Source organism: Oncorhynchus gorbuscha, linkage group LG03 (genome assembly GCF_021184085.1).
Source record: "Oncorhynchus gorbuscha isolate QuinsamMale2020 ecotype Even-year linkage group LG03, OgorEven_v1.0, whole genome shotgun sequence".
NCBI lineage: Eukaryota > Metazoa > Chordata > Actinopteri > Salmoniformes > Salmonidae > Oncorhynchus > Oncorhynchus gorbuscha.
This window is the reverse complement of record NC_060175.1, coordinates 100,851,135-100,863,097: the sequence shown is the minus strand read 5'-3', so window position 1 is coordinate 100,863,097 and position 11,963 is coordinate 100,851,135. Positions and strand designations below refer to the sequence as shown.

At 44.5% G+C, this 11,963-nt stretch overlaps 1 protein-coding gene across 1 annotated transcript; it reads right to left on the bottom strand.

The window, feature by feature from the left end:
* Window positions 1-207: 207 nt before the first annotated feature.
* On the bottom strand, window positions 208-2,682 carry LOC124023428 (G-protein coupled receptor 61-like). The gene is made up of 2 exons (XM_046337921.1): window positions 2,541-2,682; window positions 208-2,255 (listed from the first exon to the last, which is right to left on the bottom strand). Exons 1-2 carry the CDS (start codon window positions 2,608-2,610, stop codon window positions 748-750), a joined length of 1,578 nt encoding a protein of 525 aa, XP_046193877.1. The 5' UTR covers window positions 2,611-2,682; the 3' UTR covers window positions 208-747.
* Between the last annotated feature and the right edge of the window lie 9,281 nt (window positions 2,683-11,963).

Here is an 11,963-nt window from a genome sequence, read left to right as displayed (position 1 = left end):
ATAGGATTGTCATTTTACATTTGTCTAACTGGTTGTCTTAGGGTATTCTTTCAGACTTTGACAAAAATTATTTGTGCGATCCACACCAAAACAAAGATTGCTAATATGTGAGATGTTCTCCCACTCTTTCCCAGACCAAAATAATAATTCAGTACCAAAAAAAGACATTGATTGACTGAAGGACACAGGGGAGGTAGATTGGCAGTAAATATATTTAATGTAAGGAGTTTTGGTCTTGATAGAAAATGGGTAGCACTGTCATCATACCAGGGTTAGGGTAATTCAGGAACTAAACCACATAGAAAAGCATGGAGGATTGATTGGATTTAAAATGTCTGTTTTACTTCTGGATTTTACTGAATTTAAATAACCTTCCCGTAAAGGAACCCTGATTCTAGTGACAGAAGAATGAACATAGAGATTGATAATAACAACATGAAATCTTCAAAAGAAGATAGCAGCTCTATACATTAGAGTTGTAGTAGTAACTACTTTCTATGTACACGTCATGTCCCATAATCACACTGTAGCAAATGTGGACACAACACCATCAAGTCCAGCATCAGATGGAATACTCAGACATACTAAAGAACATGGCATCTATCTGCCATTTCCACCATAGGACTCTACACCGGTGCTTGTTCTACAGACTAAGACTTTAGTGTTTCCACCTCTGAGGCCTGCCCTCCCACCCCCCACCCAAAAAAATGCCTACTGTACACATGAGTGGCCGGTGTCAGCTACAGCTCAGGCGCTGTCCAGCAATGTTCTGTGTACCCTGCAGCAGTTCTCTGCTAGGTTGATGTCATTGTTCAGATTCAGATGCTGCTGCTCCAAGAACTCAGAGGTCTCCTCGATAATCTGTCCAGGGATGTGGAAGTCAACAGGCATGTGTTCCTGGACCCGCGTGTTCTCCTGACAAGGTCCATCTTGAAGAGGGCCCCTCTCCCCCGCCTCCTTCAGCTCCTCTGGCCTGCTAGCCCTGCTGTGTGCCTGAGATTCGCAGGGCTCCAGATTGCACCCTGTCCCCTGGAGGAACTGGAGGAAGTTCTCCTCGATGGAGGCCTCTCGGCTGGCCAGCTGATCCCCGTTGCCCGGCCCCGCCCGCTTAAAGATACAGGCCAGGCTTCGGCCCAGCTCCGTGCGGATCTGCCGGTTCAGACAGCCGTAGAATAAGGGGTTAGAGGTGAAGCAGAAGTAACCGATCCAGGTCACGACTTCCTCCATCTGGTCCGAAGCCAGGGAGGCTGGGGGGGTGGAGACCAGGGCGGCGTACAGGTGAAAGGAGAAGTAAGGCAGCCAGCAGCAAAGGAACTGGCCTCCAACCGCCACCAGGACTGCCACAGCTTTACCCCCGTTGAAGGTCCTCTGACTGGGGGTGCGGAGTGGAGGACATGGGCCCCCAGGGCCACCTCCGGGGCCTCCCAGGCTGGCAGCCATGGTGGATTGGCTGCTGAGGGACTCGGAGCGGTGAGGGCGGGGCCCAGGTGTGTCCATCCCGGTAGGTAAGGGGCCATGCTGCATGGCTGCGACCCTGGCTACTTTAAACATGTTACAGTACACAACAAGGATGATCAGCACTGGACACAGGAAGTAAACAAAGGTGAAGAAGAGCATGAATATTAACCGTGTGGTCCCTCCTCCTCCGGTCCAGTGTAGGGAGCAACGTCTTTGGCTTGGATGACTCGGGATCATGGGAGCCTCTAGTCCCCCTCCGAGTTCGACCCCTACCCCCTGGCTCCCCTGGAAGACCCAGCCCAGGAGTGGCATTGCTGACGTGACAATAGCTTTGATCCAGATCCCGACCAACACCGTCACAACCACCCCCACGGTCATCTTGACCTCATGGCGCATGGGGTGGACAATATAATAGTACCTCTCCACGTTGATGGCAGAGATAGACAAGATGGCAGCACTGACCAGACCCACGCTAAGACAGAGGTAGCTCCGGCACAGTGCCTCATCGTGCGCCAAAACCCGGTCCGGCAGCATGCCCAGAGGCATCAGAACCAGAGCCGCCAGCAGATCAACCAGACACAGGTGGAACACGAAGGCGAACTTCCTCAGCTGCGGCGTCTTGGTGATGACAGCCATGACGGCTAGGTTGCCTACGACCGCTAAGAGGTCCATGAGAAGCATCACACACAGGGCCAGGGACTGGGCCAGGGGGGCTCTGCTGGCGCCGGTGCCCACGGGAAGACTCACTTTAGAGGCATTGGGGTGCAGCGAGGCTGGGAAGGCTGGGAGCCAGGGACCTGAATGAAATAATGAATCCATTGTATTACACATATTTAAAATACATATAGAGTTGCCTATAAATACGTACAAAATTATCAAAGCTCACGAACACATTAAAGTCCAGAGTACTGTCTTTAACCAAGTTAAGTTAACGTCAGTACTCAGGCAGCAAAATTAGGATAACTGTCCCAAAACTCACAGGTTTTCCAGAAATCCTGGTTTGAGGATTCCAGTTTTCCTGATTATTAATCTTCTAAAAAATAGAAAGTTACCAGAATTTTACAACCTTAGTTGGTACCGACCTGGAAGTCCGGAGAGAGAGGACTGGGAAGAGTTCCAGGGGGAGGTGGAGCTGTCAACAGGAGGCTCCATGAGAGGATGAGAGAGAAGGAAGGAGTGAGACCAGGGAGACTCACAGGCCCATCACCCATCCTCCCCTGCTTCGGGCTGGTTGCTGAGGAAGAGGGGGACTGGAGGGGTTTGGGGGTGGGTTTGGGCTGAGGCTGAGGAACCAGGGGACCGGGGGATTTGAGGGGTGGGTTGGGGATGAGGAACCAGGAGAGAGGGGGGGGGTTGGAGGGTGAGTTGGACCTGAGGAACCCAGGGGGTTGGGGGTGGGGTGGGTTGGGGCTGAGGAACTGGGGGACTGGGAGTGTTTGGGGGGTGGGCTAGGGATGAGGAACAGAGGCTCAGGTGGCGGGGTTACTGTCTATCAGGGCAGGTAGAGCTGGACAGGTCATGGACAGGTCACCCTGGACAGGTGGTGGTCTGGCAAAATCCCACTATCATTCTAGAGATGAAGTCTGGTCGTGCACCTGGTAACCAGACTAGATGGTGGAAGTCTGGACTGTGGATGAGATAGGCCTCTGGAGTGGTAGGAGAAGGGATGAGATGGACCTCTGGAGTGGTAGGAGAAGGGATGGAATGGATCTTTGGAGTGGTAGGAGAAGGGATGAGATGGACCTCTGGAGTGGTAGGAGAAGGGATGAGATGGACCTCTGGAGTGGTAGGAGAAGGGATGAGATGGATCTCTGGAGTGGTAGGAGAAGGGATGAGATGGATCTCTGGAGTGGTAGGAGAAGGGATGGAATGGACCTCTGGAGTGGTAGGAGAAGGGATGGAATGGACCTCTGGAGTGGTAGGAGAAGGGATGAGATGGACCTCTGGAGTGATAGGAGAAGGGCTGAGATGGATCTCTGGAGTGGTAGGAGAAGGGATGGAATGGACCTCTGGAGTGGTAGGAGAAGGGATGAGATGGACCTCTGGAGTGGTAGGAGAAGGGATGAGATGGACCTCTGGAGTGGTAGGAGAAGGGATGAGATGGATCTCTGGAGTGGTAGGAGAAGGGATGAGATGGACCTCTGGAGTGGTAGGAGAAGGGATGGAATGGACCTCTGGAGTGGTAGGAGAAGGGATGGGATGGACCTCTGGAGTGGTAGGAGAAGGGATGAGATGGACCTCTGGAGTGGTAGGAGAAGGGATGAGATGGATCTCTGGAGTGGTAGGAGAAGGGATGAGATGGACCTCTGGAGTGGTAGGAGAAGGGATGGATCTCTGGAGTGGTAGGAGAAGGGATGGATCTCTGGAGTGGTAGGAGAAGGGATGGAATGGACCTCTGGAGTGGTAGGAGAAGGGATGGATCTCTGGAGTGGTAGGAGAAGGGATGGATCTCTGGAGTGGTAGGAGAAGGGATGGATCTCTGGAGTGGTAGGAGAAGGGATGGATCTCTGGAGTGGTAGGAGAAGGGATGGAATGGATCTCTGGAGTGGTAGGAGAAGGCCTCACTCGATGACGATCCAGATGAAGGTACAACACTTTATCCTCCCACAGAATGATTCATTCTTAATGATGTTGAGAGGTTTCTGGTTGGAGGGGTTGGACTCTGAAACAAAGGAGAAGAAACATTACTGGTAAAAATCAATAAATAGGCGTTTAAATGCAGGCATTTTAAAAAAAAGCTGTTATGAACTGCGAGGTAAAGCCTTTGTTGAAATCAACTATGCCTGCATATGCACGAAGAAAGAGCTTCACTACAATAAAGTTTTGAATGTGATTCACTTCACTGTCTGACCTACTTCAAATAGGTCAGACATAGGATAGGATAAGTAATTCTTCTCACCCCCCCCCTTTAAGATTTAGATGCACTATTGTAAAGTGACTGTTCCACTGGATGTCATAAGGTGAATGCACCAATGTGTAAGTCGCTCTGGATAAGAGCGTCTGCTAAATGACTTAAATGTAAATGTAAATAATGTAATTTAAACATTACAAAGCCACATCAACATCATCCGACTTCTAAGAAATCAAAGAGAAGGATTCTCCTACGAAGCAGGAGCAAAATACAACTCCCTCCTTTTCTGTTTGTAATTATAAAATGTAGAACAACACTCAAATTCAAACACTTGCATTTAAAAACTTTAAAAGTCACATTTTAACACTCGTTGTGTTATTGTAGATCATGTATAACATATACACATAAACATGTTATTGTGGCTGTCATGGTAGTAATCCTCATCTGGGGGCAGCGGTTCATTTCACCCCTGTGTTTATAATTAGGCCACAGTCCTCATGTACAGTCACATATATACAGCCATTTCTTCATTTGTCCCATAATGTGACATCTGCGTTTTTCCAGAGCTTGTTTTTCCAGAACAGCCCTGCTGGGGAGAAGCTAAAGACACAGAGGATGCAGTTCCACCATATGTCTTCAAGAGACAGAAAATACGTTGATATGTTAAGACAATGTGTCATATAACTGAATTCATCATTTACAGTAATGTCAAATTAAGCAGAAATGATAATGGTATCTGTAAAAGTATGAAATATAGAGAGAGATTACCGAGTCACTGCAAAGACAGGAGCATCTATCCGTGGGAGTTTTGTGGATTCAAACTAGGCTATTTGGAAATGTCAGGCCACACTATCTAGTATCACAGAATCAGTAAGTATATGTTTATGTACTATAAATATGAACTGTGTCATTCTGGGTTATTAAAGCTAATACTATTAAAGTGGGCCAAGGAGTAGTGAAACATGAAACATGGTGTTGTAATGCTAGTCTAGGAGGAGTAGCTGTAATGAAACATGGTGTTGTAATGCTAGTCTAGGGGGAGTTAATGAAACATGGTGTTGTAATGCTAGTCTAGGAGGAGTAGCTGTAATATAACAGGGTGTTGTAATGTTAGTCTAGGAGGAGTAGCTGAAATGAAACATGGTGTTGTAATGCTAGTCTAGGAGGAGTAGCTGTAATATAACAGGGTGTTGTAATGCTAGTCTAGGAGGAGTAGCTGAAATGAAACATGGTGTTGTAATGCTAGTCTAGGAGGAGTAGCTGAAATGAAACATGGTGTTGTAATGCTAGTCTAGGAGGAGTAGCTGTAATATAACAGGGTGTTGTAATGTTAGTCTAGGAGGAGTAGCTGAAATGAAACATGGTGTTGTAATGCTAGTCTAGGAGGAGTAGCTGAAATGAAACATGGTGTTGTAATGCTAGTCTAGGAGGAGTAGCTGTAATATAACAGGGTGTTGTAATGTTAGTCTAGGAGGAGTAGCTGAAATGAAACATGGTGTTGTAATGCTAGTCTAGGAGGAGTAGCTGTAATGAAACATGGTGTTGTAATGCTAGTCTAGGAGGAGTAGCTGAAATGAAACATGGTGTTGTAATGCTAGTCTAGGAGGAGTAGCTGTAATGAAACATGGTGTTGTAATGCTAGTCTAGGGGGAGTAGCTGAAATGAAACATGGTGTTGTAATGCTAGTCTAGGAGGAGTAGCTGTAATGAAACATGGTGTTGTAATGCTAGTCTAGGGGGAGTAGCTGAAATGAAACATGGTGTTGTAATGTTAGTCTAGGGGGAGTAGCTGTAATGAAACATGGTGTTGTAATGCTAGTCTAGGGGGAGTTAATGAAACATGGTGTTGTAATGCTAGTCTAGGAGGAGTAGCTGTAATATAACAGGGTGTTGTAATGTTAGTCTAGGAGGAGTAGCTGAAATGAAACATGGTGTTGTAATGCTAGTCTAGGAGGAGTAGCTGTAATATAACAGGGTGTTGTAATGCTAGTCTAGGAGGAGTAGCTGAAATGAAACATGGTGTTGTAATGCTAGTCTAGGAGGAGTAGCTGAAATGAAACATGGTGTTGTAATGCTAGTCTAGGAGGAGTAGCTGTAATATAACAGGGTGTTGTAATGTTAGTCTAGGAGGAGTAGCTGAAATGAAACATGGTGTTGTAATGCTAGTCTAGGAGGAGTAGCTGAAATGAAACATGGTGTTGTAATGCTAGTCTAGGAGGAGTAGCTGTAATATAACAGGGTGTTGTAATGTTAGTCTAGGAGGAGTAGCTGAAATGAAACATGGTGTTGTAATGCTAGTCTAGGAGGAGTAGCTGTAATGAAACATGGTGTTGTAATGCTAGTCTAGGAGGAGTAGCTGAAATGAAACATGGTGTTGTAATGCTAGTCTAGGAGGAGTAGCTGTAATGAAACATGGTGTTGTAATGCTAGTCTAGGGGGAGTAGCTGAAATGAAACATGGTGTTGTAATGCTAGTCTAGGAGGAGTAGCTGTAATGAAACATGGTGTTGTAATGCTAGTCTAGGGGGAGTAGCTGTAATGAAACATGGTGTTGTAATGTTAGTCTAGGGGGAGTAGCTGTAATGAAACATGGTGTTGTAATGTTAGTCTAGGAGGAGTAGCTGTAATGAAACAGGGTGTTGTAATGCTAGTCTAGGGGGAGTAGCTGTAATGAAACATGGTGTTGTAATGCTAGTCTAGGAGGAGTAGCTGTAATGAAACAGGGTGTTGTAATGTTAGTCTAGGGGGAGTAGCTGTAATGAAACATGGTGTTGTAATGCTAGTCTAGGGGGAGTTAATGAAACATGGTGTTGTAATGCTAGTCTAGGAGGAGTAGCTGTAATGAAACAGGGTGTTGTAATGCTAGTCTAGGAGGAGTAGCTGTAATGAAACAGGGTGTTGTAATGCTAGTCTAGGAGGAGTAGCTGTAATGAAACATGGTGTTGTAATGCTAGTCTAGGGGGAGTAGCTGTAATGAAACATGGTGTTGTAATGCTAGTCTAGGAGGAGTAGTGTTGTCAAAGCCCTTTCTTTCTCTCCAGCCCTCTGAGGGTGTGTGTGTGTGTGTGTGTGTGTGTGTGTGTGTGTGTGTGTGTGTGTGTGTGTGTGTGTGTGTGTGTGTGTGTGTGTGTGTGTGTGTGTGTGTGTGTGTGTGTGTGTGTGTGTGTGTGTGTGTGTGTGTGTGTGTGTGTGTGTGTGTGAGTGTGTGTGTGTGTGTGCGTGCGTGCGTGCGTGCGTGTGTGCGTGCGTGTGTGTGTGCGTGCGTGCGTGCGTGTGTGTGTGTGTGTGCAAAACCGTGAGGCCTGTTCTGATGTTTACTGTCAACTCCTCACACACACTGTCACAGTGATGGAACACACACACACACACACACACACACACACACACACACACACACACACACACACACACACACACACACACACACACACACACACACACACACACACACACACACACACACACACACACACACACACACACACACACACAGCATCACGAGAAAGAAAACAACCAACCACACAGGCTATTGCTACTTGTTCACACCTGCATATGCAATTCTTCCATGTCGCAAGTTGTGACGAACAAAAACTTTGTTTCACTTATATAGCTGATTCTTTTCCAGCTCGTCACCAATGGCCGCCACGCATTCACATCACGGACGAATCACTGACTGCGGATGTATCTCAATTGTCATAGGGCTCTTGTCGAAAGTAGTACCTATACAGGGATTAAGGTGCCATGTTGGTACACTATCTGACTTTTGCTCCTGGGGTCTTTGTGTCAGTACAACCTTCCACCGGATAATTTTGAAAACAATTAACGTGGTCTTTTTTAGCTTACTGTAGTCTAATGGATAAGAAACCCCTCAGAGACACCATCCTATCAGCACAACCTATCAGCACAACCTATCAGCATAACCTATCAGCACAACCTATCAGCATAACCTATCAGCACAACCTATCAGCATAACCTATCAGCATAACCTATCAGCACAACCTATCAGCATCAATAGGTTTACAGCCTGTAAAAAACACAGGCTTCCTCAGAAAACGACACTCTACACTCTTGTATATATATAGATATATATATATAGTCTAGGGGGAGTAGCTTTCTTGATCCTAAAATGGTTCTTCGGTTCTAGGACAGGGATCATTGACTAAATTCAGCCACAGGAAGATTTTTTCTTGAGTGGATGGTCAGGGGGCTGGAACATAATTACAAATCATTTGTAGACTGTAAAATTGATCGGAAGCCAATCCAGATATAACATTTGACTAAAACATAACCATTTCAAACCTTGCTTACATTTGTATAGAATCACATACACTGAGTGTACAAAACATTGAGTTGCACCTCCCCCTTTGGCCTTCAGAACAGTCTCAGTTCGTCGGGGTCATGGACTCTACAAGGTGTCAAAAGCGTTCCACAGGGATGCTGGCCCATGTTGACTCCAATGCTTCCCACAGTTGTGACAAGTTTGTTGGATGTCCTCTGGGTGGTGGACCATTCTTGATGCACAAGGGAAACTGTTGAGCGTGAAAAACCCAGCAGCGTTGCAGTTCTTGACACAAACCGGTGCCTCCGGCACCTACTACCAAACCGCGTTCAACGACACTTAAATCTTTTGTCTTGCCCATTCACCCTCTGAATGGCACACATACACAATACATTTTTCATTTGTCTCAAGGCTTAAAAGTCCTTCTTTAAACTGTCTCCTACCCTTAATCTACACTGAATGAAGTGAATTTAACAAGTGACATCAATAAGGGATCATGGCTTCTCCTGGTTTCACCTGGACAGTCTATGTTATAGAAAGAGAGTGTATTGTACACTCAGTTTCACCTGGTCAGTCTATGTTATAGAAAGAGAGTGTTTTGTACACTCAGTTTCACCTGGTCAGTCTATGTTATAGAAAGAGAGTGTTTTGTACACTCAGTTTCACCTGGTCAGTCTATGTTATAGAAAGAGAGTGTTTTGTACACTCAGTTTCACCTGGTCAGTCTATGTTATAGAAAGAGAGTGTTTTGTACACTCAGTTTCTATCTCTCTATTATGCGTGGGAATACATTGGAACAGGTCTCCTAAATTGAAATCACTTGGAGCTGATTTGCTGGTGTTTTTACAATCTTGTATGTCCAACACACACACACACACACACACACACACACACACACACACACACACACACACACACACACACACACACACACACACACACACACACACACACACACACACACACACACACACACACACACACACACACACACATACACACACTTACACACACATACACATACACATACACACACACATACACACACACAAATGTTATTCAGAAAACTTGGCGGGCCAAATAAAATCACCCGTGGGCAAAAATGTCAGACCCTTTTCACAGAGGGTTCTACATGGAACCCAAAATAGGTCTACCTAGTTATACATTTAAAAAAAGTTAAATAAAAAAATGTAACAAAATCAATAAATAAAAAGGGTTCTACCTGGAACCAAAAAGGGTTCTACCTGGAACCAAAAAGGATTCTACCTGGAACCAAAAAGGATTCTACCTGGAATCAAAAAGGGTTCTACCTGGAACCAAAAAGGGTTCTCCTACAGCAGGGGTTATCAAACTTTTTGTCCTGTGACCCCATTTTGATATTATAAAAAATTGTGACCCCAACATGTAAAAACGTTTCATTGGACTGACTTGTAATAATGTTTCAATCTGAAGGAAGTATGGTTCGAAATGCATCAGAAAGATAATGGGACCTAAGTTCAGGAAAACATCAATAATTGATCTATGTGTTCGTGAGAGTCTTTTCTTTCAAGCACCACATCTCAGTGCAAGAGGCATCACTACAGTCCCTGGTTTGAATACAGGCTGTATCACATCCGGCCATGATTGGGAGTCCTTTAGGGTGGAGCACAATTGGCCCAATCCTTGTTTCTAATAGTCTTCACACTATTAGAATTTAAAATGGTTAAAATGATGATTGTGTGTCACTGGCCTAAACACAATACCCCATAATGTCAAAGTGGAATTATGTTTTTTGGTTTTTGTGTTTTTACAAATCAATTACAAATAAAAGCTGAAATGTCTTGAGTCAATAAGTATTCAACTCCTTTGTTATTGCAAGTCTAAATAAGTTCAAGACTAAAAATGTGCTTAACAAGTCACATAATAAATTGCATAGACTCACTCTGTGTGCCATTACAGTGTTGAACATGATTTTTGAATGACTACCTCATCTCTGTACACCTCACATACAATTATCTGTAAGGTCCCTCATCTCTGTACCCTACACATACAATTATCTGTAAGGTCCCTCATCTCTGTACACCTCACATACAATTATCTGTAAGGTCCCTCATCTCTGTACACCTCACATACAATTATCTGTAAGGTCCCTCATCTCTGTACACCTCACATACAATTATCTGTAAGGTCCCTCATCTCTGTACCCCACACATACAATTATCTGTAAGGTCCATCTCATCAATTATCTGTAGGTCCCTCATCTCCACACATACAATTATCTGTAAGGTCATCTCTGTACACCTCACATACAATTATCTGTAAGGTCCCTCATCTCTGTACACATACAATTATCTGTAAGGTCCCTCATCTCTGTACCCCACACATACAATTATCTGTAAGGTCCCTCATCTCTGTACCCCACACATACAATTATCTGTAAGGTCCCTCATCTCTGTACCCTACACATACAATTATCTGTAAGGTCCCTCATCTCTGTACCCCACACATACAATTATCTGTAAGGTCCCTCATCTCTGTACACTACACATACAATTATCTGTAAGGTCCCTCATCTCTGTACCCCACACATACAATTATCTGTAAGGTCCCTCATCTCTGTACCCCACACATACAATTATCTGTAAGGTCCCTCATCTCTGTACCCCACACATACAATTATCTGTAAGGTCCCTCATCTCTGTACACTACACATACAATTATCTGTAAGGTCCCTCATCTCTGTACCCCACACATACAATTATCTGTAAGGTCCCTCAGTCAAGCAGTGAATTTCAAGCAGATTCAAACACAAAGACCAGGGAGGTTTTCCAATGCCATGTTCCTATTGGTAGATGGGTGAAAATGGGTTCAAATCTAATAAAAAACAGACATTGAATATCCCTTTGAGCGTAATGAAGTTATTAATTGCACTTTGGATGGTGTATCAATACACCCAGTCACTACAAAGATACAGGCGTCCTTCCTAACTCAGTTGCCGGAGAGGAAGGAAACCGCTCAGGGATTTCACCATGAGGCCAATGGTGACTTTAAAACAGTTACAGAGTTTAATGGCTGTGTTAGGAGACAACTGAGGATGGATCAACAACATTGTAGTCTCTCCATACACATACTGACCTAACTGACAGAGTGAAAACTAGGGAGCCTGTACAGAAGAAAACATATTTCAAAACATAATAATAATAATAATAATAATAAAAACATACATCTTGTTTGAATCAAGACACTAAAGTAATAGTGCAAAATAGTGCAAAACGAGGCAAATCTGGGGCAAATCCAATACAACACGTTATGTATTATATACTGTATATCCTACACATGATACACATAATATATTTTCAAGCATAGAATTTAGAAAATAATGATTTAAAAATTTTGCA

Bases quoted from the DNA above. Each gene is read 5' to 3' on its own strand.
- LOC124023428 (XM_046337921.1), bottom strand. From the start codon at position 2,610: ATGGAGCCTCCTGTTGACAGCTCCACCTCCCCCTGGAACTCTTCCCAG. The intron at 2,256-2,540 runs GTCGGTACCAAC...TATTTCATTCAG, and splicing joins CTCTCTCTCCGGACTTCCAG to GTCCCTGGCTCCCAGCCTTC.